Source organism: Arvicanthis niloticus, chromosome 4, assembly GCF_011762505.2.
Source record: "Arvicanthis niloticus isolate mArvNil1 chromosome 4, mArvNil1.pat.X, whole genome shotgun sequence".
Lineage (NCBI taxonomy): Eukaryota > Metazoa > Chordata > Mammalia > Rodentia > Muridae > Arvicanthis > Arvicanthis niloticus.
In genome coordinates this window covers 84600385-84623646 of record NC_047661.1, presented here as the reverse complement: position 1 = coordinate 84623646, position 23262 = coordinate 84600385, and the positions used below count along the sequence as shown (strand labels likewise).

The following is a 23262-nucleotide window of genomic DNA, read 5'->3' as shown; positions in this document are numbered from 1 at the left end:
TTCAAATTTATAAATGAGTTTATATAAATCAAAGTAACTTGAATTCTCAAAATCTTCAGTCCATTATCTAGGTTAAGCTAGAATTAGGTGTTCATTATTACACAGAGATCTTGGTGAAACCTTCTTGGGCTAGTTCCCCCCCCCCCCTTTTTTTTTTTTAATATTTTTCTCTGTGTTTGTGTGCTCACATGGAAGCTAGAAAAGTGTTGGATTCCTTGGAACTGGAGTTCAAGGCAGTCATGAGCTGCCCAACATGGGTGCTGGGAATGGAACTAGGATCCTCTGAAGAACAGCAAATGCTCTTAACCAGTGAGCTATCGCTCTAGCCCTCTTCCGTGGGTAACTATGAGAAAATAGGAGAGCACAGGTTACTTCTTTAGTGACTTAAAAAAAAAATGTTTCTTAAAGGTAAACTTGAGTCCCAGAATACTTAAAGTAATTAAAGGAAAATGGTCTTATTGTAGGTCATGTCTAAGATAAAAGAGTGATTTGGAAGAGAAGTTTTTGAGGTCTTTTTCCATTTCCCTTTAAATATAAAACAATCTCAATTTTTCATGGCCATTGCTGACTCTTTTGCAGAAGGCTCTTATTGGGGCAGAATGTGTTTATTTTGTATCTTTTGATTAAGTGCATGTGTTGTTCTTGATATTTGACATTTAATGCTTTAAATGTTTTGTTATAAGGCATGGGCATAAAGATGCCCAGGCCTTTAATCCCGGCACTTGAGGCAAAGGCAGGCCGATCTCTGTGAGTTCAAGGCTAGCCTGGTCTACATAGTGAGTTCAAGGACAGTCAGAGCTACTTAGTAAGAAAAAAGTTTTATTATATTTTAATTGTGTGTGTGCCTGCATGTCATGGTGCATGGGTGGAGATCAGAGGATAACAGAAGTCAATTCTCTCCATCTGTAAATCTGGGAATCAAAACAGCATCAAACCAAGGGCTTTATGCCCTGAGTCATCTTCAGGTCCCACACCAAAGCTTTTTAATGAAAACGAATTGCTGACTGCACTCAGAATTGCTGAATACGGTTTCCTATTTGATCTATGGGTCTTTAGTGACACCTAGTGGGTGGTAAAGATGTGAGCATTAGTGCTTGGAATGAATTTCATAGTTGACTTGGGCATTCTGTGTTTCCCCCTTTGTCTGTTTTCATTGGGATCTGGTGGTGGTAGAGAATGAAAAGGATTTAAATTTGTGCTATTGGATGGCAGAACAAGAAAATGCTTCTCTCACATCAACAGAATTGTTAAGGTTGAAGCAGATCTTGAAGATACTCCTACCTCTGCCCAACCCCTTTAAAATTATGAAAGAAACTGAAGGGAAGAAGTTAAAAAGTGACTGATGTGAAGTTGAAGACACATGATGGACCTGAGCTTGTGCTTCTGTTGCCTGTCAGATCTTAGAGGGTGGGGGGAGGGAGAGGAGAAGGGAGAGGAAGAGCGAGAGAGGTTTGGTCTCGGTGGAACAAACATTAGAGGATATATAAAGACATCTTTGTATCTTTGTTTTGTAACTGGTCTGAGAGAGACAGAGAGAGACAGAGACAGACAGAGAGAGAGAGAGAGAGAGAGAGAGAGAGAGAGAGAGAGAGAGAGAGAGAGAGAACTCTGTAGACAACTTCAGCCTGGTGTTTTGTGGTTAAAACAGTGAACTTGCCTAATGCATGTAGGAAGGCAAGAAGCCCAGGAAGTTGTAGAGTTGCTTACATGGAAGGAGCTTGGGGGGGGGGGAGTTTGGTTAGATGAGGCCAGTACACCTGCTCTAGCAGCCTAGAAAGCTGACTGGTATAAGGCAATACTTTTGAAAAGGAAAAACAACTGGTATTAGAAAAAAAAATTCTCACTTGAAGGCTTGTGGCACATAGTTTGTTTAATCCAGATTGGATACATCAGGTACAGCAGTGGCACAGGACTCAATACTGTAAATGATATACATGTTATAACATTTGCACTACAGTTTTAAAAAGAAGACAAGAAACTTAAGAGTTTTTTTTCCCCACAGAAAGTTTTCACATTTGTCTTCCTGCAGTTTTATACAGTGTATTTCTTTGCCATTGTGATGTTGGTAAGCAAAGCCCAATAAATTATACGAAAATAGAAAAGAACACACTTGATGTTTTCCACAAAAACATTAATGGGAGTGCATGACCTCTAAGGAAAACATTGGAATGTCTGGTTATCAAAAATATACCATCCCTCCCACCTCCCTGGTTTGTAAAATAGTCCATTGGTCCAAGGAGTCCCCTAGGACTTGGGGTCTGTGCCCTGCACTGGCTAACATGTCATCAGCCAGATAGTTTAAATAACCTGTTAAGATAGATGTCATTCCAACATTTGATGAGAAAACGTAGAATATCCTGAATAAAAAACAAGACCCATAAGGAACCCCTTTAAAAAACCATTTCGTTTTTCAAAGCCACTTTCCCTTGGTTCTAATGCTTTTCATGATGCTGTTTGGGCTCCAAGTGCCATGGGTCGTGACAATGTTTTTCCTTTATCCTATCATTTTAAAGCTTTGCAAGTAATGAGAATTCATTAGGAAATCAGAGGAAAAATAAAAGTTTCTCCTGTTCCTCTTATGGTGGTTACCATGCTAACTAGCATGAAAGGGAAAGTATGACTTCAAATGAAAAGTATTGGGATCCTTCTGCCTTACTTAGTTACCTAGTAATTGAAGTGAGGGAGCCTGAATCACTAGAATCCATTAACAATTTCAAATCTAATGCTAGCTCAATTTCAGTCACTACTGCTATTTTTAAAACAAGGATAATGATCTAGGTATATAATGCTCCCAGGTACTTTCCCTACCTGAAAATGACATGATCCTGAACTGCAGAGAAATCAAAACAACTTTATCAAATCCTCAGCAGCCCTGCATGTGACTTGTGTCAACCACAGATCATTATTTACCACTTCCTTAACATCTGTTCAAATTATGTGGTCATAAACTAATAATGTTCAACTGTTGAGGCTACCTACTGGTCTTTCGAAAGAGGTTCTGTACAGTTAGTCCTGAGCTTGAGACTAGTTAGGAGAAATGGGAATGAGGAAGAAATAATGGTCTGTTTCAGGAGGTTCTACTGCAGGAGTGCTTCCTTCCGCTAATCAACACTCTTGGAAATCCAGCTTTAAAAATATGAGCAAGCCTTCACGCCATGGAGCAGGATATAGAAGACACTTCCAGGACATGCTAAGTCCTGGATCAAATCATAATTCTTCCATTCACTTGCCATGAAACCTTGAGTGAGTGAGGCATCCAGCTTCTTTGTGCCCATTTCTTCTGAGTCAAAAATTTACTAAGGTGACTACCTTAACAGATGGTAGTGAGAAGCCATAGTATGTTTTGAAATGTCATTGTCCAAGCCTCCTCCTCACTGAGAAAGTCAAACATTTGCCTGAAAAATCTTGGGCATTCCCTTGTTTATTCCCCTGTCTATTTCTAACAGAATTGATCACCCACAGCTGGCTCTGCACAAGAAACGGTGGCTTCAAAGTTTGTAATTTGAATTAGTACAGTCAAATGATTTCCAAGAGCTATATCAAGTTACGTTGACATTTACACACGAGTGTCTCCTTATGACATGGCGTCTTTGATGTTTCTTCTCCAACATAGTAACTCTGTGAGGCAAAAGGTGTGATGAAAAGCCCCAAAACAAGATCAAACCAAAACCAAAAATACCAAAACCACATTAGACTAGTAGCCAAGAGTCTTGTGCTCTGGTCCCTATTCTGTCCTTAAACGACTGCATTGCCTTGACGGAGTCAAGTTCTCTGCCCCCACCAGCTTTCTACACCGTAAAATGAATTAGATAGTCTTTAATCTTCTCTGGTACACTCAATATAGTTTCCAAGTTATTTCCATTTATTATTTGGGTGTAGTCTTAGTCTTATTTTTTTGCCCTTTTGGTACATTCTCCCCAGTGTTGAGTAAGGTTGAATGGAGTGGTGGAGTGGGGAACTTACTGATCCCCTAACATGGTGTGTGCACCATGAGTCATTGCACCAGAGAGCTATTGGTCTCCAGAAGAATCTGACATCCTGGTTGTTCACTCCCTAGCTGATGAATCAGGTTTACTAAGGTGATCCAGCGTTTGTTCTGTGCTTCCCTATGAATACCCTTTAGCAGATATGGCTGTGAGCTGTTTTCTTGGGTTGGTATCTTTGAGCACTGGTGAGTTGGGATCCTTATCTCTTACCAAGACTAAAATGGGGACATGAAAATGCAGACAGTCTAATGATTAGGAACTGGCATGATATGGACTTTGGGAATAAAATAGAAACAACACAAGCATTCAGTTCACTGAAGTCAATAAAAATGAAATTTATGGGGGAGGCAGCTTTTAAAGTATATTTCTTTTCATGAGAACCATAATATGCTGTGTTGGTGCACTGTCCAAGTGACGTGGAAATCCTTGGTTGAAGCAGTCATTCTAACTCTCTAATGACTTGTTCTGAAATAGAATGGTGGTTTGTATGAGAATTCAAGTGTTCCTTTTAAACTCCATCTGTATCCCACTCAGTTCTTAGGATTCATCATGCACCTAGATATTCCTTTGTTTCATGATCCATTCTTTCAAAAGAAAGATCCTTTTCTACTTCTTGGCCTACCAGCTAAATTGGGTCTAGCTTGGCTCTATGCCTTGGCTGATCAAATATATGTTTGAAGTTACTAGATTGGAAGAACCATTCCATTCCTATGATAAGGGAAAATCCTGAGGCCAGATCTAGAAGAAAGGACTGTCAGGGGCCACTGAGGATGAAGACAGGGAAACAAACATGGAAGGAAGGCCCCTTTCTTCCATCCTTCTATTCACTTGCTGGTTTGGTACCACCTCAAAACACCTGGGCTCCTCTGCCTACAGGGTCACTGGAGCTGGAACCAGGAAACCCCATGAGCGCTTTCAGGTCGCTGGCTAGTTAAAACTCACCTAGATGGTTGTAGTGGGCAGAGGGATATTGACATGCAAATTAACAGCTTGTTTATTTTAAACTGAGCTGTAGAATGGATACAAATTCTTAAGCGGCTCATGTGCCTCAGATCCCAGACTTCAGAGACTGCAGTCCAGTATTTAGGGGGTGAGGAGGGCAGGAAAGGGCTCTTGTCACTAACCCTGAGGCTCACTTGCTCTGCTGTTAAGTGGCGAAAATGATTAGGAAGATTCCAGAAACACTGTTCCCAGGCCCACTACTGTGTAAATAACTTGAACAAACATATCTACATTTTCAAGAAGTAATCTCCACTCCCTCATTTGTGTGGAGGTCATCAGTGGTCCCACACATCAGCTATCTTCAGAGATGAGGGCTGAAGATGATTCAGACCTCAAGGCATCTTCCAGACCAGGCAATAATCGTCTAGAGCCTCTTGCTTGCTTTGTTACTCTGTAACATCCTTCATGAGGCACACAGGCTTAACCTTTACAGCTTCTGTGTAGGAACTGCCTTGGGTGGTAAGGCAGGCTTTCCTCCCATCCTCCTCGCTTGAAGATGCTCATGGAGCATGGGCTTCACAGTGGATTCTACAGGAGGGTACATAGCAAGGTGCTCCAGAGCTGTGGCAGCTTCCTGGTGCTTCTGTCTTCACTGGGACATAGCAGAAACAGCTGCTTTCTGAGGTTGCTGATTCCATTTTCGAGGACCCAGTGTGGTAAATGTGACCACCAACCCCACCCAAACTGCAAAGAGAAGTGGTTCCAATCAAATGGGAAGCACCTCTGTTTATAATAGAGACTTACCTCACCCTTAAACTCAGCCCACTAGGCTTCCCTTCTTTTCTGTATTTGCATTCACTCGGCCTGGCTCCAGGCACAAATCTGCAGTACTTGGCAGTGACAGAGGATTTACTGTCATGGTGAGACAGATGGTTGGACACAGAAACAGCCAAGGTGAAGCAGATAGGTACAGAGACAAAGGAGACGGACCAACGGAGTAGAAGGTTTGCTGTGTGCTTGCCTGACAGTTCTGTTCAGGTTAGCTGGGCAGTGAGGGCCCGGCTAAGGTGACCTCACTCATCCAGGGAATGGGGAGAGAACTCAGCAGTAACTGACTTTGAGCCTAAAAGCTTTTGCTATAAAAGAAGAAAAGTAAAAACCAACCTCACAAAACACTTTGTTTTGGTTTAAAGGTGTTGGGTCCATGGAGAAAAACATTTCACAAAAATCCATTGATGGTTTTTGTTTTCCACCTTTTCCCATGAATAAATATTATCCATTAAGATCCTTGAAAAAGGTGCTTAAATACACAGTGTTATATTTTCTTCCTGTTTGCATGTGACGACTCGGCCTCTGGGCTGCTCTTGGTCTTGTGTTTTCCTCACTGGGGTCTCCAGAAACAACTGTTGTTTGGTCTGAGATACCCCTACCAGGCCCTGTCCAGGCAAGCAGCCTGCACCCCCTAATGGCCAATCCCCTACCCACCCCCTCCCTTCCTCTGGCCCCAGTAAGATGCAGTGTCACAGGGCTGTGTCCACACCAGCAGCAGCATCCTTGGATACCCTTTGCTGCTTCCTTTCCCTTCCAGCCACAAGTCTCAGTGCTAGGGGTGCAACGGGGCGGCCAGAAATAGTGGGAGGGAGTGGTCCCAGTGGCCACCCACCAACATGCCAGCCCCCTTTACTCCCCACTACCCCCTCAGGCCCTCTGTCCAGTGTTTTTACAAGGCAGAGACCTTGACAACATTGCTGGTTATGGAAGGAATGTTCGTGTTGGGGCCTGGGCTGGCAGGGGGTGGCCGACTTTCACCCTCTGGGGTTAGAGCTGGGGGGGTGGGGATGCTGATGATGGCTGTGGTAATCTGGGATGTTTTGCAGTTGGGTCTCAGTCCGTCGTCTGCTTTCAAATTAAGGCTGGAGCGACTGGGATAGAAAAGAGTGAGTTGAGGATGGTTCCTGCTTGTGGGCATCCCAAATCTCCCTCAACTCCCGCCATTATTTTTGTTCTATGCTCTATCAAGGAACTCAATGACCCTTGATCTCTTCCTCTAATAATCAGCTTATAATTGCTGTTCTATTATTAACAATTACTAAATCACGCAGATAGTACTTATCCCTAGCCCAGTGGACTTATCACTTGTGATGTTATGACACTGGCTTTTCCTGAATTCTCTCCGACTTATTTGGAAGTAATGGGAAATGGCTTAAATATAAACAGAGATGAGAAGGAAAAGTCAGTTTGTGATTCATAATCAGCTTGGGATCGGCCATATATGTCACACAGCTGAGAAAAGTATTTTCTTAGGAAACTGATCATCGTCCATCTTTTCAATTTTTGAATTCTTTTTGAGTCACCTCCGCCCCCCCTCCCCAAACACACACTGCTTAAACCCACTTTTGACCTACACTGCTACAGTATCATCCAATAGCCTATGAAGATTCTTGGATAACATTAATGCAGGAGAAGGAGGAGACAGAGGGGCCCCATGTAGTAGATAAGGAGAGCCACTAGGGGATCCCCGAGGTTCTAATGCTGAGATTGTTTAATTCTGGAAAGGGAATGACTCAAGACTTTGGGGGTAGCAGGAATGGAAGCCACCCACCTGGTGGTGAGGGAGGGCTGCTCACTGCCCTGGATGTGGATGGTGCTCAGCTCTTGCATGCTGCGCAGGCGGGTGGCTGGCAGGTTAGAGTTGGGCAGGTGTGTGCTCTTCTTGCTACGGCGGGAGCAGCAGGTGGTGGTGAGACCCGAGTGGCTGGACAGAGAAGGACTTCTGGTAGAGGGGTAGTTCTGCATTGAGCTCTCCATGCAGTTCTGCTCAAACATCTGCTCATCAATAAACTCGTGGTTCTGTGGGAGGAAGGAGAGAAAGTGAAAAAGAAGAAAGGCGGCAGGGCAGAGCCCTAGTCTCTGTCTGGCTGCCTGTCTGCGTGGGGCCTTTCATGAAGGCTGCCCAGATGCCTGGATTACAGATAAGTGTTTGGGAGGGTTTTTTTTTTTTTTCTCCACAGGTGTCAATGTCAAAAGAATCAAATTGGCCTCCCTGGCCATTAGATTGTATAGGGACATAGTTATTAAATCATTATGTTTCTTATACTCCATCTATAGCTTTGAGAAGAAGGGGCTTAGAGAGACCTAGTGGCATCATCAATGCTGGAATCAAATTGTTTTCAGTAAGCTCCAAAGCCACCGAATATGAGTCTCCTAGTTCATCTTTGCACATCTGATGACTTCTAGGTGTGACATAAGTTTGGACATGTTTTGGATCATTCATAGAATTGGACAAACATTGCTCTTGAATTCAAAGGGGTCAAATGGCCAGCGATAAGATTTTTTTAATTTTTTCTTTTTGTCTGGCTAAAGCACATGGATCCTTAGCTAGCTGGTGGTACAGGATTCCCTAGGTCAAGTGTAAGCATAGGAAAAGAATGTTAACAGTGTCTTGACTGTAGGCCATGAGCGTGGCTGGTAGCTAAACCCTGGACAATTTGAAAATGGCTGCTTGGCCAAGGTGATTAAAACTCTGTGGCATTGTCAGTGATGCTAAGGCTGTCAGAGTGAGGAGAAAGAGAAGTGTAAGAACAGAGATCAGATAAAAGAGTCCCCTGGCAGCCAGTACCACGAGTTCCCAGGAAACTTGGGAGGTAGTATAGAGATAGTGGCACTTAGGCATTCCAGAAGAAATGAACCTTGAAGCTGAATCCCACTGTTCCCTCAGCCCCTGGGGAGGTCAAAGGAAAGAATGGGAAAGGAAATTGGGTAGTTTGGGTGCAAAACCACTAGGAGCCTGAGCTGGTACTGGGTGTGACAGCAGAGATAGCATAATCCCAGGAAGACTCAGTTGCACATGCAGAAAACCAGGCTAGGGGTAAGCAGAGTAGATCCACAGACTCAAGATTCAGAGAGAAGAACAATTGAATTTATAAAGTTATACCTTGATGGTGGAGGTTCGTACAGATAACAGGGGATCATCCACAAGATAGGATAACCCCTACAGGACAACATGCCAACAGAAGATAGAAACACCATTGATTGTACATTCCGGCATTCCACTTTTGACATTCAGTTTCTCAATCCCAGCATTCCACCCTCCAAGTTCAACATTCCAGCCCTTGTTCCCAGCATTCTGATTCTCTTGTCCCAACATTTCACCCCTTGGTTCCGATAGGAGCTTGCTTAACCCAACATTCTCTCTTCCCATACCAACATTCTCCTCTTCTATCATTCCACCCCTGGGTCCCACATTCCTTCCCCAAAATCTGGCATTCCAATATCCCATCCCTGAAACCAATCCAGCATTCTCTCAGATTCAGCATTCCTCCCGTCAACCCCTGCATTCCATCTTGTACCCCCCCCAATGCCAACATTCCAGCCCTTCAAACCCCAAGGTTTTCACCCATGTCCTTTCAATGTATACATTCCACCCAGCACATGCAACTTGGAATGGGCAGTGGGGTCTGGGCCTATCCCATTGGCAAGCTCAGTTTCATTTTGGGAGAACTTCTAGATATGCATATATGGTTTTTGACCATAGATGCTGGGACCTGGGTTTGCAGAGTACTTTCCCTTTGGGAAGATCTCACTGGGTTTCAACTGTCATTCATGGTATCCAGTTTTGGCTCTGAGTAAGGGACATCTAGCATCAGGGAGGGCCAGGTTATGGGCTACTAGGAATTAAGAAGTTCCTGTCCAGAGTGTGCTGAGCCCTGACTCTAGGCTCCAGGGAACTTCTGGAAAGTAAAGGGAAGACGTTCACTTCAGCTTTTCTATTCTGACTTCTCCCACCCCATGGTTCCTAGTACCTTTTGCCAAGGGTTCAGGGTTGGCCCTACTGCCCTTCCTTTCAGGCTGTCAATAAGGCACAAGCATCATTCCCATTCCAGCTGTGGCACCCTGAGCCATGATCCCCTTTAGCAATTGGCCTTTCACAGTCTCCACTCCCTACAAAACTGCAAAGTTACTAAGTGGGGTTGGGACTGATAAATTCTTGGCTAAAGAATATATGTACCGCCTCCTTCATTAGTGTAGGCACAAAAGAGACCCATGGATTGCATCAACCCAGCTACAGCAGTGGGACAAAAATCTACCCTGTGTAAATTCAGCTTCAGTCTTTTAGGGTGATTTCCTAAACTGAGAAATGAAGAACAAAACTCTTAGTCCTCAGTAATCAAGATACACGATGGTGTTACAAGGGAATGGGAAGTCCATGGGAGTGGCTTCTTTTCTAGTGTAGGACATAGCTGATCTCTCACTCTGGTGACCTTGCCCCACCCCTTGGGGGTCTTCATCATAGGGGCTGAGAGACTATGGTTTTTGGATTGGAAGGGAACAGATTAACTATCTGGCCTAGGGTGATAATGGGAGGTCAGGGATGAGGCAGGAGCAGGTAGTAGGCTGGAACTCACAGTGGTCTTTTCTAAGCAGTGTAGCAGGTGGTGGTGCTGGCTCTCAATGAGTGAGGTGGTCTTGCCCATGTGCTCCTCTTCTGGGGTGCCCTAGTGAGAAAAAAAGGACCAGGTATAATGCCGATGTCTTCTCCCCTCTCCAGCCTTCCCATTTCTTCATAGACGGGCGGTAGAAGGGCATGGGGATAAGGGCATGGCTTATCAAGGGCATCTTGATAAGCCATACTAAGGCCACCATAAAACATACTGGCCTTGGGCTGGGGATCCTTGTCAACAGTGGGTTTATGGGCAGTGGTGATATTTTATGGGAGAGGTATGTTGGTGGGAACATTTGGAAACATGTCTCCATCAGAGTCTATATTGGAGCTTTCTGGAGAGTGCTGGTACATGTGGACGAGAAGACAAGCCTATTTCTATTTTATCTCCTCTGCCAGGTCTTCTGGGCACTTACCGTCAGCTCCAGGGCTTCATTGAGGAGCCCATTGCGCTTGCTGTGCAGGTAGGCATTGGAGCTTCCTGTTTTGGCCACACGGATCCTGGCAAGGCGGGCCTTCTGTGATTGGTAGACAATAAAAGAGACAATGAGATACAAGAAGAGCAAGCCTGGCAGAGCCCGTGACAGCAGCAGTTCACTGGGCTGCCCCAGCATTGTCTGATATGGGAAAATGAACTCCTGTGTCCTGGCCTTATGCATCTCTCTATGTAGATGCTGGATCTGAGACCCGTGTGCTCACTTTTGTAATTTAGCCATGGTCGGGACTCTAGGTATCTTCACAAACATTCAGCCTGGGTAGAGCCTTGGTGAAAGGAATACCACAGTTTCAAGTTCTCTCTTCTGAAGCTTTCATGACTTTTTTCCACTCAGTATTTCATGACTTTTTTCCACTCAGTTATGTCATTCAATTATCTCCTATCCCTAATGAGACTGTGGGCTCCCTAGAGGACAGCGTGTGCTAACTGTCCTGATTCTGTCCTGGGTTCCAGTGTGGTTGGTTCCCCACATTAAGTTTCCAAATAATAGTTAATTATGAAAAAAGTGAAGAGAGCAATGGCACCAGCGATGCCCCTTAAGTGCCTTGTCTCTTTCCTCCTAGCTCTCCCACTGAGGCAGCATACCTGCTGTCTTGCTACTGTTTCTCTCCTGCGGTAGAAGGTAAGCTCTCCGAGGGCAGATGGTTTGCCTTCTTTGTTACCAGGAGGCTCTCAATCTTTTTAAAGTTAAGAAATGCATTTATAGATGCATGACTGACTTTGGAAGTTATTGGTGGATATATTAACGGATGTGTCACTATACATCTCTGCTGTGCACAGAAGTGGGAAGGATGTCTTATACATACAGGTGGCCTGGTAGGTATGTGCAGAAAGGAAATGTTCCAGCAAATCACTTTGGCTTTACCTACCACGACTGGAATCCTCCCTGGGAAAGCCCTCAGCAGGCACCCCCTCCCCCAACCCATAGGGGAGCTGATAGCATCTTGGGTCAAGCTCATCTCACTTTCTTGCTGAGGGAATGGGAGAAGCTGGGCATATATGCTCGCTGCTCTTTTTCCCCCTCTAATGACCACTAGCCATGACAACAGTATAGCAAAAAAGAGAGCACCATACATCTAGTCTGGCACTGGAGGAAAGTCTTTTGGCTTAAAGTACATAGCCTGGGCTCTGTAGATCTAGAACCAGCTGGAAGCTAGTGCTGTAAGATGAAGAAGAGCCCATGAGATTCATAGTCCTAATCTGGAGTGGAAGATTTTCTTCCTGCCTCTGGGTACAGTGGCAAATAATTTGAACCTGGACTCTGAAAGAAGGAGCCGGGGAATTTGTGGCAATTTTCATTTCTTGTTGTCCTCTCCCAGCTATCCTGACTGGGCTGGTTAACATGCTAAGAGGAGACCATGGACTGTCAAGAGAATCACAAAGGATATGTTTCCTGGGAACTCTCCCACTGGCCAGTATCTCCTTGCAGGGACAATTCAACTCTTTCCCCTGGTCTTTGAATGTGGGGAAGGGGCTAGAACTTGTTTGGAAGGGCTTCCTATAAATCCAAGGATGCCTGTTCCTCTACATGGAGAGAATAAAAAGGAAGACATGCAGAGGAAAGGCCACTGAGCCATGCCTGTCACTCCCCATCTCTGAGAAAAAAATCATTCATTCACTCACTCACTCACTCATTCATTCATTCATTCATTCTGTGTCTAGGATGAGTCTGCCCATAAACCCTGCTGCCACCTTCCCATGGTAGATGTTTATAGTCAAGTGAGTTCCCCCATAGGTCATGGAGTTGGCTGCTGTCCGTTTGGAGGAAGGCTAGGTATTGAGGGCTGCATATGGAAATCCAATTGTGTAAAGCTCATTATAGCCTTATATAATCTGATGGCCACTTACAGCCAGACCTTTCTCATATGTAGGCTCTGTCTTTATTACTTTCTGGAGATGAAAGGTTCTTCTGTCCTCCTCTGTGGCATTTCTTTTAATCTTATCTCACTCTGGATTCTATTAAAGTAGAAGATTGTCACATCAAACACACCATATCATTTAATCATTCCCAAGCGCGATACAGAGGTTTGAGGCATGTTTGCAGAACAGTAGCTTTCCGTGTAAAACTTGGTGGTGCTCTCTGCTTGGTTTTGTGTTCCTGGGGGTCAGAGCCAGGCTTGCTCTTCTTGTATCTCATGCACATTCTTTTCTTGCCAGCATCCAGTGCAGGCTCAACACTGAGCAGGAGTTCAAGCAACGCTGCGGTAGCCAAAGGAAGAGCAAGCACAGTTGGCTGGAAGGCTCTGCTTAGAAAGCTATTGTAAACGGGCCCAGTCATTGTGTGACTTGGTCAGCTTCCACTCTCCTCCACGACCATAAGGACACTATGAAAGACAAGAGAGGGTGGAGGCCATGTAGGCTATTTCGAAGGCCAAGTAACTCACAATGAATTGATTTCTTTTCTTTTAAATGGAGTGCGTGAAGGGGAGCCACTCAGCCAAGGTAAGGGAGTGGACTAGAAAGGTTTCAGCTCATGTCTTCTAACTAGGAAGCCAAATAGTGCATCTTTCTCACAGCATCTTTCTCCTTCCTCCCAGAGTTCACCTCCTTTCTGGTAGGATTCTAACCTTGACAACCAAAGCTCAGGAAGCTGACTCTTCAACAGGTACAAATGAAATTTTGGGGTTGGAGGAGAGAGATCCAGTACAGCACTGTTAACCTGGACACAGTCAGGCACCATTATTGATCAAGATCACCCGGTGACCCCCGAGGAACCTGTCACAACTGAGACTTCCTAGCTGGCAGCTGCCAGGGACAGCCTGGACATGAGTCTTTGTATATCAGAAGGGAGACAAGGGAGAAATGGAAACACAGGTGTTGTGCACTTAGACATTTATCAGAAAGACATTCAGACATGTTGATATAAATATGAACACACGGATGCTTACTGTTCTTATTTGTAATAACTTGCTATCTTACATGTTCTTCAACAGACAACCATCCAATGGAACGCTAGTGAGGGAGAAAATTGAAAAGACTTTTTTTTTTGGTGAATGGACTTAAGTTTCAAAAAAAAAAAAAGTGTTTTTTTTTTTTTTTGTTGTTTTGTTTTTTATTGAGACAGAATCTTATTGAGTTACCCAGGCTGGCTTTGAATGATGTAGCCCAGGTTGGCCTTGAACTTACAATTCTCCCATTTCAGCCTTCTGAGTATCTGGAATTACAGGCCTGCACTGGAATAAGGGATTAGTGATATAATTTGAATTAGTCTCTGGGAATTATATGGATGAAAAAGGCCAACTCCCAAAGGTTACTGCTGTATGAGTACATACATGCAACTTTTGTTATTTTGAAATCAAAGCATTTCATAGGTGGAGATCAGATAAGTAGTTCCCAGGAGTAAAGGAAGAGTGGAGGTATAGCAATATTTTAAAAGCCACAGGTTCTCATAGTCATGCTGCTTCTGGGTCTGCAGGAATCTCAATGGGTAAAGAAACTGAAACACATACACACACATACACACACACACCACCACCACCACCACCACCACCACCACCAACAACAACAACAACAACAACCCACCCAACCCCAAAATCCTGGGGCAGTCTGAAGAAGATGGATGAGAGAGGTTGCTTCATACTATCTGTGTACTGTATAGTTTAATAAAATGGTATCATTAGACAAAACTAGCCAAAGTACATAAAAGGTCTATTTTTGCAACTCATGTGAACCTGTAATTATTCCAATAAAATATTTCTTGAAAATCAAAGGATACAGTACTGGGTGGGGGTGTAGTTAAAGGATAGAGCGTTTGCCTACACGAACATGGTCCTGGGTTCAATCCCCAGTACAACAAAAGTAAAAATGTAAGCAAAACTAAACAATCTCCCCGAAACCAAAGAATGTGGGTAGAGCTAGGGCAGGTGGAAGCTTCTCTAGGCCCTATCTCAAGTCCCTTTGCTGGAGAACATTGGCTCATCTCTAGTTCCCCTGGACCCAAGACGACAGTCCCCAGGGTAGATGTGATGCACTAATTTCTTTTGGAACCTTCGTCCACCAGGCACCTGGGCTAGAGCTTACTTTTATGTCCTTGCATCTCCCAGAAGCATGGTCATGGCTGAGGACTATCACTAGCTTCCCTAACCTCCTCCCTGTCCTATCTCTCCACTGTCACTAAGTCCCCTGAGCCGGCCTTGCCTTGGCTCACCATGACAGATTGAGTGCTGGGAGCAGACAGTATTGTTTTTCCTATCACAGGAAGCCCAAGGTGAAGGAGACAGAGCTGTGCAGCCTTGAGGAGAAACAATATCCAGGCCAGGTGAAAACACTGTAAATATTTACTTATTTCAAAGGATAGAGAAAGGGGTTGGGGAGGGCTCCTCTTGAGTAGTTTAGAGGGAGGAAAAAAGCCAGAGCTGGCCCTTCTGGATTTTAATCACACACCATAAGCTCTATACAGTCTATGGGAAATAGTGAAGGTTAGAGTCTTTGTGGATGAACTTCTTTGAGAGGTAGAAATGGTGTTGGCAGGGAGGGAAAGGTGGCTCCAGGGCACAGCCACCTCAGGAGGGGCTCTCACCATTAAGCCTGGCATTTCTGACAACCCTACCAGCTCTTCGAAAAACCTGTGTCTGTGCTTGCTGGGCGATAGGAGGTACAAGGGCAGCGCATGCCACAGGATACCCTGGCCCTGGGGTTTAGATATGAGAGCCAGGTTTTCTTTTCCCCTTTATTTAGAACTGTGTGATGAATTTAGTCATTGTTCGCATTCGCCAGCTGCCCTGAGCAGGGAAAGATAAGACTTCCATTTCAGGAGTGTCTGGGAGTTGGGAGACCTTGACCTTGGGCGAAGAGACAGAAGGTAGATGTTATAGGGGACAGAGGACATCAGAAGAAAAAAATTATGGCTGGCAAAATTATAGACCAGGTATGGGTACAGGGGAACAAGAAGGTAAGGAGGAGTTGACATAATGACGTGCAGGAGGTCACTTTTAGGATGTGGAGGCAGGGTTAGTATATGATTGTATTATTCATCGTGTATTTTGCTATTTGTTTTCTGTGTAAGTTGTTATACAACCATTGTTTTAGAGTTAGCTTAAACTTGTGGCCTTTTATAACTTTGTTATGGTCAGTATACACAGACCTATTCTGAGGTTCTAGATTCTTTTGTATGATAATTCCTGCTACCCAGGAATTACTCCTGCCAGTGGGAGCAAATAATCTAGCTGTTAGGCCTGTCACATGGATGGTGCTTACATAAATGTCGGTAGAAGTGAAGGGATGGAAGAAAGAATAAAATACAGAAAGCAAAATCCTTGTCTCTAAGCTCATCTTCCAACAAGGTGCCTTCTGTCCTTTCTTCAGAGAGACTGACCTCTGTGTACGCAGAGACACAGGTCATGATCTCCAGTGCCTTAGACAATAAGGGTACTATTTTCATAAGGGTACCATTTTCATCCCAGATCAAAAGGAAAGTAAACACTTCCCTTCAGATATCCCTTGTCTTCTAGTCTTTCCCAACTTGATTAAACTTAGACTCACCCAAGAGACTGGTGAGGCACACCCTGGGAGTATCTATGTTGTCTAAAGAGAGACCCATTTAATGTGAATGGTGCCATCATGTGTGCTGTGGGCTTGGATGAAAAGAAAAAAGAAAAAAAAAAAAAAAAAAAAAAAAAAGAAAGACAGCTGAGCACTGGCATTTCCCTTCTCTCTGCCACCTGTCCGTCAAGAGATGAAGAACAATCTCAATCATGTGCTCCTCCTGTCACCATGATGTGTGAGGGCCAAGCAGTCAGACTAATCCTTCTCAAACTGTGAGCCAAATAGTTATTCTTCTTTTAATTATATGCGGCAGGCATTTGTCACAGCAATGCAAATAATACAGGACCCTTGTAAAAGTATTGCCAGGAACCATCTCTGGATGATGCCTAGGAATTGTGGCATGGCTCTGCTGTCCCAGAGAGAAGCCTGACAGCCAAAAGGGAAGGGGATTTCTGAGCACAGGAGCCTATAGGCACCTTGCTCTGTGTGGACAATGGGATTTCACTTACCTGTCTTCTAAGTACAGACTTGGCAGAACCCAGAACATTGCCCAGGCCTGATGCTGACTCTCTAGTCCTCAGCTGAGGTCTGTGACATAGTGCCCTGGTGCTTACTAAAATGTGATGTTCCACTTGACCTAGAACTCAGTGGCCAGTTTCTTCTCTCAGTGTTCATATTTTTTCTTTTCTGCACATTTATTTTTGTCACTTGGTTTTGTATAGGGCCTCAACAGGATATTAAAATGACATTTCATTCTCTGGTAAGCTCTTGGGTGGGACAAGGAGGAGCCAGGAGCTGCTTGGCAGCCATGGCTTAGGGTGTAGAAGTAGAGCTATGTGTCAGTTCAATAGACTACTTAAAAGGAGGACAATCAGGTTCTGTGTCAATTATCAAAGGATTGTTGCATTCTGTAGCAGCAGACTGAGGCTAACTGGGAACACTGGTGGGTAGGAGGATACGACACTGCCTCATTTTTCCAAGCCAGAATCCTCCAAATAATCTAGGCCTGGCAAGGCTGCCTGAGTCCCCCACCCTTCCTATGCCCCCCACCCCACCACGAACTCTGTTTCTAAGGCTTACCTTTTGTGCCCTGCGTTTATCTGCTCGCTGGTTCTGGTGGTAGATCCTGCTAAAGTTGGAGACTATCACGGGGACTGGCAGAGCGATGACCAGGACACCACTCAGGGAGCAGATGGAACCAAATATCTTCCCTGCGATTGTCTTAGGCACCATGTCTCCATATCTGTAAGAGAGAGGGAGAAGGGTGGGAACAAGAGAGAGGATGTCAGTAAGGGGCCATGTGGGAAACAACTGGGGCTTCTCAGCCAATCACTTGCTTGCTCACACACTCCTTCATTTATTCATTTATTCATTAGTGTGTCACAGTAGCTACTATTCACAGGAGTCAGGGCTACAATCTCAAAGTGAGCAAAAGAAGCAAACTCCTTATGTTCATGAAGCTGACTTTCTAGAAGGAAGCCATACACAAGTAAATGATCACATTAAAAACTCTGTGGGAAGGTCACCAGACCCTGAAGACAAACGTTACATGTTCTCACTCATATGTGGATTTTAGCATCAAGACTTGTGGTTAATTTGGAGTATCTGTAGAATGCAGAAACTCAGAATGGGACAATTGGTGGGGAAGGAAAGAAAGATCTTAAGGGAGGGAGGATAGTGGAACAGGGGTGATAAGAAGGAGAAAGGGGAACAATAGGGGGAGAGGCTTAAGAGGGGAGAGGGATAGGAGGGAGGGCAAGGAGGGGATGGGGAGGGATGACTAACTCCAAGGATGTCTGAGAAAGCTATATAGCAACCTACTATTTTAATATCAAATATACACATACAGATACATATACATGGATATATATATATATATATATATATATATATATATATATATATATTCTGTATATGGATTATTGCTCCTCCCAGAAGCTAGCTATAGGTTGCCAAATTCAAAGCCAAGTGCTGGGTTTAGGATACCTACCGTTGAGTTGTCAGTCAAAGGTGTCCTGGAGACCCTCAAAACAACAGCTTATTCCTACTGCTCTTGGTTGACTACCAGAACTTTGTAAGACTATTGCTAAAGATATCACACACACTGATTATGACATGGAGAAATCAATCAAATTGGTACTGAGCAGGAAGCTTCCTTTCTGCTGGCCAGTTTTCATAGCATTACAAAGTGCTATGCAGGCTTCTGGGGTGGGGGAAAGTCAACACAGCCTTACCCAGCTGTGAACCCTGTAAACTGCAATAATAGCAAGATCTGCCATGGATGACAAAGCAGAATGAATGTTATGGGGCAACCAAGAGCTTTTGTTTAGGTTTAAGGCCTGATCCACAGGCGTTGCACCCCTAAATGAGGAGCTATGAACATTTGATGGCTTTTAGTAGGGAGAAACAGTCAGCTTTCTTTGACGATATGGCTCCTGGAAAGTCAAACACAATCCAGGGGTGGCCCCGCATCCAGAACTATATGAGAAGCAGAAACTGGAGTTGGTGAAAGGTCAGAGACATTTCTTTGTGAGTAGATGGTGGTTGATGCAGAAATGTCCAACTATTCAAGTTCAGAGAATATGTGACTGCGCCATGCTCTGCCACAGACAAAGCACTTACATTTGTGTCCAAATGGCTCAGGAACCATCATGGATGAGGGGACAAAAGATTATAAGACCTGGAGGTTGGGGAAAGACTGAATCTAAAGAGTGTCTTCTGGCCATGACAGAATGGCAGCACTCATGAACTCACAGAAGCCATGTTTACCTCCACAAGATTAAGCCAGTCAATACTTTAGCATGGAGTGAGAAGGGCTTCAAGAGTCCCCACAGCTAACTGAGGAGATATGGACATTTGATGACTTTGGGGGATGGAGGGAGGGACAATCAGTTTTCTTTGAAGATATGGCTCATGGTAGGTTGATCATACTCTAGTGAATGGCTGCACACCAAGAAATATATAGACAGCACACATTGGAGTTGATGCAACAACCAAAGAAGAAAAAGGAGGAGGAAGAAGAGGAGGAGGAAGAGGAGGAAGAGGAGGAAGAAGAGGAATTGTTTTTGTTGTAGTTGTAGTAGTAGAAAATTGGGGCAGCTAGGACAGATATGTGCTGGTTTAGTTTTGTGTCAACTTGACACAAGCTAGTCATTTTGGAAGAGGGACTCTCAATTGAGAAAATACATATAAAGTCTGTTCAGTGTTTTCTTCATTAGTGATTGATGGCGGTGGGTGGGGGGCAGATCAGTCTACTTTAGATAGTGCCAACCCTGGGCAGGTGGTCCTGAACTGTGTAAGAAAGCAGGCTGAGTAAGCCAATAGGGACAAGCCAGCCAGCACTGTTCCTCCATGGCTCTGCCTCAGTTCCTGCCTCCAGGTTCCTGTCTTGAATTTCTGTCCGGACTTCCTTCTGTGATGGAGTGTGATCTAAGAGTTGTGAGAAAAAAACTCTTTTCCTCCTTAAGTTTCCTTTGATTGTGGTATTTTATCACATCAATAGAAACTCTAGCTAACAGGGTGGATCTGGGAAGAGATAAGGGAAATATTTGTGGATAAATATGATCAAAACACATTTTTATGAAATTCTCAAAGATGTTTATTAAACTAAAAAATTTATTAAAAGTCATAACAACCCTGTGGCATGGGGCTGTCTCTATGAAGAGAACAGAGTCAAAGGCTGTGGTTAGGGAAGGCTTCACTGAGATAAGATGTGAATCATAATTTCCAAACACACAAAACACCTGGAACTGGATAAACCAGGAAGAAGGATCAGGAAGTACAGAGGCCTCAGGTAATACAAATCATTCTTTCCAGAAATTATCTAGGGGCCAGCAGAGCAGCAGACAGAGATGAGGGTATAATATACAGAAGGCTGAGGAGGTAGGCAGGACAAAGCATTCAGTATTCAGTATGTGTGTGTGTGGGGGGGTGTTGGATCTGAGTCCAAGCACATGAGGAGCCACAGGTGAGTTTGAGACAGAAGAGCAGCCAAGCTGTCATGTATAATGAAGAAAACAGAAATAAACTCAGCTTCTGTTTATGTGAAAATTTATAACTCACAAAGCTCTTAGGGGTTTACCTCCCATGAGCCCAGGAATGCTCTGAACTTCAAGTTCTTTACCCTGTTTTACATATGAAGTAACTGAGGCCTGGGTTCTTGCATAGTTTGGCTGTTACATAACTGAGATGGAGCCTGTTCATCTTGATTTCATCTACCAACCACACTGTCTCAGAGATGCGCACCGTCTCTGACACTCAACCACTTTAGCCACTTTGGAATAATGCTGGACTCCTTTCAGTCTGAAACTCTCTTAAGTGCTTCACATGATGGCTGCTGCCCCTGGGACCAGTGTGGCCTGGCCCTTGCTCAGCCCCAGGCAGGCTGGCCTGGGCCTCCTTCCTGTAATCAATAAGCTGTTCTCCACAGCAGTTATGTTTAGACTCCTCTTTACTGAGATAATTTAAAGTCCTTATGAAGGAAAGAACTATGATGATTCCCTTGGCCAAAGCTGTGGGCCGTCTGTGTCTGTAGCAGAAACAGCCTCAGCCTATCCAAGGAGTGTTTGCTGCTTAAATGAACAAAGTAAAGGCAGTGACACTGAGGGGATCCACATGTCTTGGGTTTCCACGAAGGATGCAGGAGACAGGTTAGCCATGTTGGAAGCCTGAGGGCCTTACCTGAAAACTTGAGGACTGTAAACAGGATGGGGTGGACAAATGTTGGGCGAATGAATGAATAAATAAATAAATAAGTAAATAAATAAATAAATGGCTTCATAAGACCCTCAAAACCTTATGAAGTAGCTCTGAGAACATTTTTTCCCCCTTTCCTTCTCACAGAACAGAACCCTGGGTACTGGCTTAAGCTGTCTCAGACACACACTACCATTAGGACCTGCTCTGATCCTTTGTGACCACATTTACCTCTTCAGCCTAGACACCCAGGAAATGGGGGGCGGGCTTAGATATTTTTACTAAGAGGATCTGGGCTGAGACCCTCCTAGGCCACCATTAAATCACTGTGTGATCTTGGAGGGTTTTTACTTTGGACCTCAGGTTCCTTTATAAAGAGAATAACAACAGCAACCAGTGTTAGGATCTCACTTGCTATATGTAGCCCATAAGCATTAAACACACTTGCTTTTCTGCAGGCATTCTGGAAACCATGATTTCTGTGGGAGCTCTAAAGATAGTTAATTGTTTCAAATCCACACAACCCCAGTGATGGTGATGAGCAGTTTCTGTGCAACAGATCATATTGGTTGAGATTTTCAGATGACATGACAGACCGAAAGGTGTCTGTGTCTCCACAACCGTGGGGGAAGCTAAAGATGGCAGGCCAGAGGCCAGAGTCAGAAAGGCTGCATTGGAGAGTGGCTATGGCCAGTGAGAACCCTGAGCAAAACACAGTGGTTGTTTTAGACATTTGAAGAAATAATGGGGAGGGGAGCTACAGCCACTGCTGGACAGATGGTCTGAGGGAGCAGCTGACGGAGGAAACAGAACAACTCCACTCTGCCGAGAGGAATGCATTTCATACGGAGAAGACTGGGACCTATGCCCATCTGAAGGGTTTGGAGCTTGGAGTCTGGGAGGGAGAGTGGGCATGTGCGTAGCTGGACTCAGTGGAGTCTCTCAGAGATGTACACAGCCCTACCTGGAGATAGGAGGGAACACAGGTGGGGCTGCAGAATCACTTCGTGAGATCTCTAATCACAGCACGGCAGAGAAACACCAAGAGCCTAGAGGCTTAAGACGGTTTTGTTTGGTATTTTGAAATCGAGAAACCACAAACCAACAGGCTTGGCATCCATCACTTCTGCCATCAGATTGCTGGCAGAATTCAAAGGCAGATTATTAAGCAGACAGCTTGTGAACTCTTGGAAAATAAGCCGTGTTTGGTTTGTTATGCACACATCTTGCCAACTTAACCTTATTTCTTGTTTTGAGAGTGAGGTTAATGGGCTGGCAGATCAGGAGATGGCTAGTGGCCCATCCCGTCGTGACTTTGTGGGATGTCTTTCTGCCCCAGTTCTTTATACCCTTGACAAGCTAGAGGAAGTGGTGTGGATGTGATATGAATGCAGAAAAGATCTGGAGAGGCTGAGGGACCATCTCTAGTCGGGCACTTCTTCAAGATAGCCCACAGTGCTCAGATGCCAACAAAAGAAGTACTCAGCCCCCTTAGGAGGGTCTCCTTTAGTGAAGGCATAAACAGTAACAAAATAAAGAAGAGATCAAAAGTTAGCTCTCTAGTAGTGTGTTCCAGAATTTTCCAGCAACTTGTATAAAGCCAGAGGGAGGCAGCATGGCCTAATAATCGGGAGATGAGCTGGAATCAGTCCTGGGTTTACACCCTGGGCCAGTATGACTCACTAACTAGTCAAATGACCCTGGACAATTTATTTAACATGAGCCTATACCACCTATAGAATGGGCTTCATATCCTCAGAACTGTGAAAATAATTTAATAAAAAATCAGTTCCATGCTTGGGTGGTTGTAAATTGTCTATAGTGTGGTGGACTTTTTTTTCTGTTCATAGTCTACTGTGTGCCCCTCACTCATCAATAAATGTGAACACTGTGTAGGAAAGCTGCCAGTCACACGCTGGCCACTCTGTTCTCATTCCGTCTGGCCATAGCAAGTTCAAAATAAGGCTGGGTCTTCTCTAAGCTAGGTCAATGAGTTTGCACCCTAGATTTATTTCCGATCACTTTATTGAGATGCAGACAACACACTAAAGTTCTACGATGCAAGGTGTGTATTTCATCAATTTTTATCATAGTTGTCTAGTTGTGCTTTCTGCCACTCCATGGTAATTGTTTATTTCTACAGGAATCAAATACAGAACACAGGGCTACACAGGGCTACACATTCTAAGGAAAGTGCACTACCACTGAGCTACATCGGA

General features: G+C 44.4%; 1 protein-coding gene across 2 annotated transcripts in view; it reads right to left on the bottom strand.

The window, feature by feature from the left end:
• Positions 1-6518: 6518 nt before the first annotated feature.
• Kcnd3 (potassium voltage-gated channel subfamily D member 3) overlaps positions 6519-23262 on the bottom strand; it is a 211606-nt gene continuing 194862 nt past the window's right edge. The window contains exons 3-8 of one of the 2 annotated variants that reach the window (XM_076933061.1): positions 17429-17591; positions 10785-10886; positions 10334-10423; positions 8863-8919; positions 7531-7778; positions 6519-6850 (exon numbers count right to left, since the gene is read on the bottom strand). In XM_076933061.1, the coding sequence (XP_076789176.1) occupies positions 6649-6850; positions 7531-7778; positions 8863-8919; positions 10334-10423; positions 10785-10886; positions 17429-17591 (862 nt within the window). In that variant the 3' untranslated portion in view covers positions 6519-6648. The remainder of the gene's footprint in view (positions 6851-7530; positions 7779-8862; positions 8920-10333; positions 10424-10784; positions 10887-17428; positions 17592-23262) is intronic. The other variant, XM_076933062.1, reaches the window with a different exon arrangement.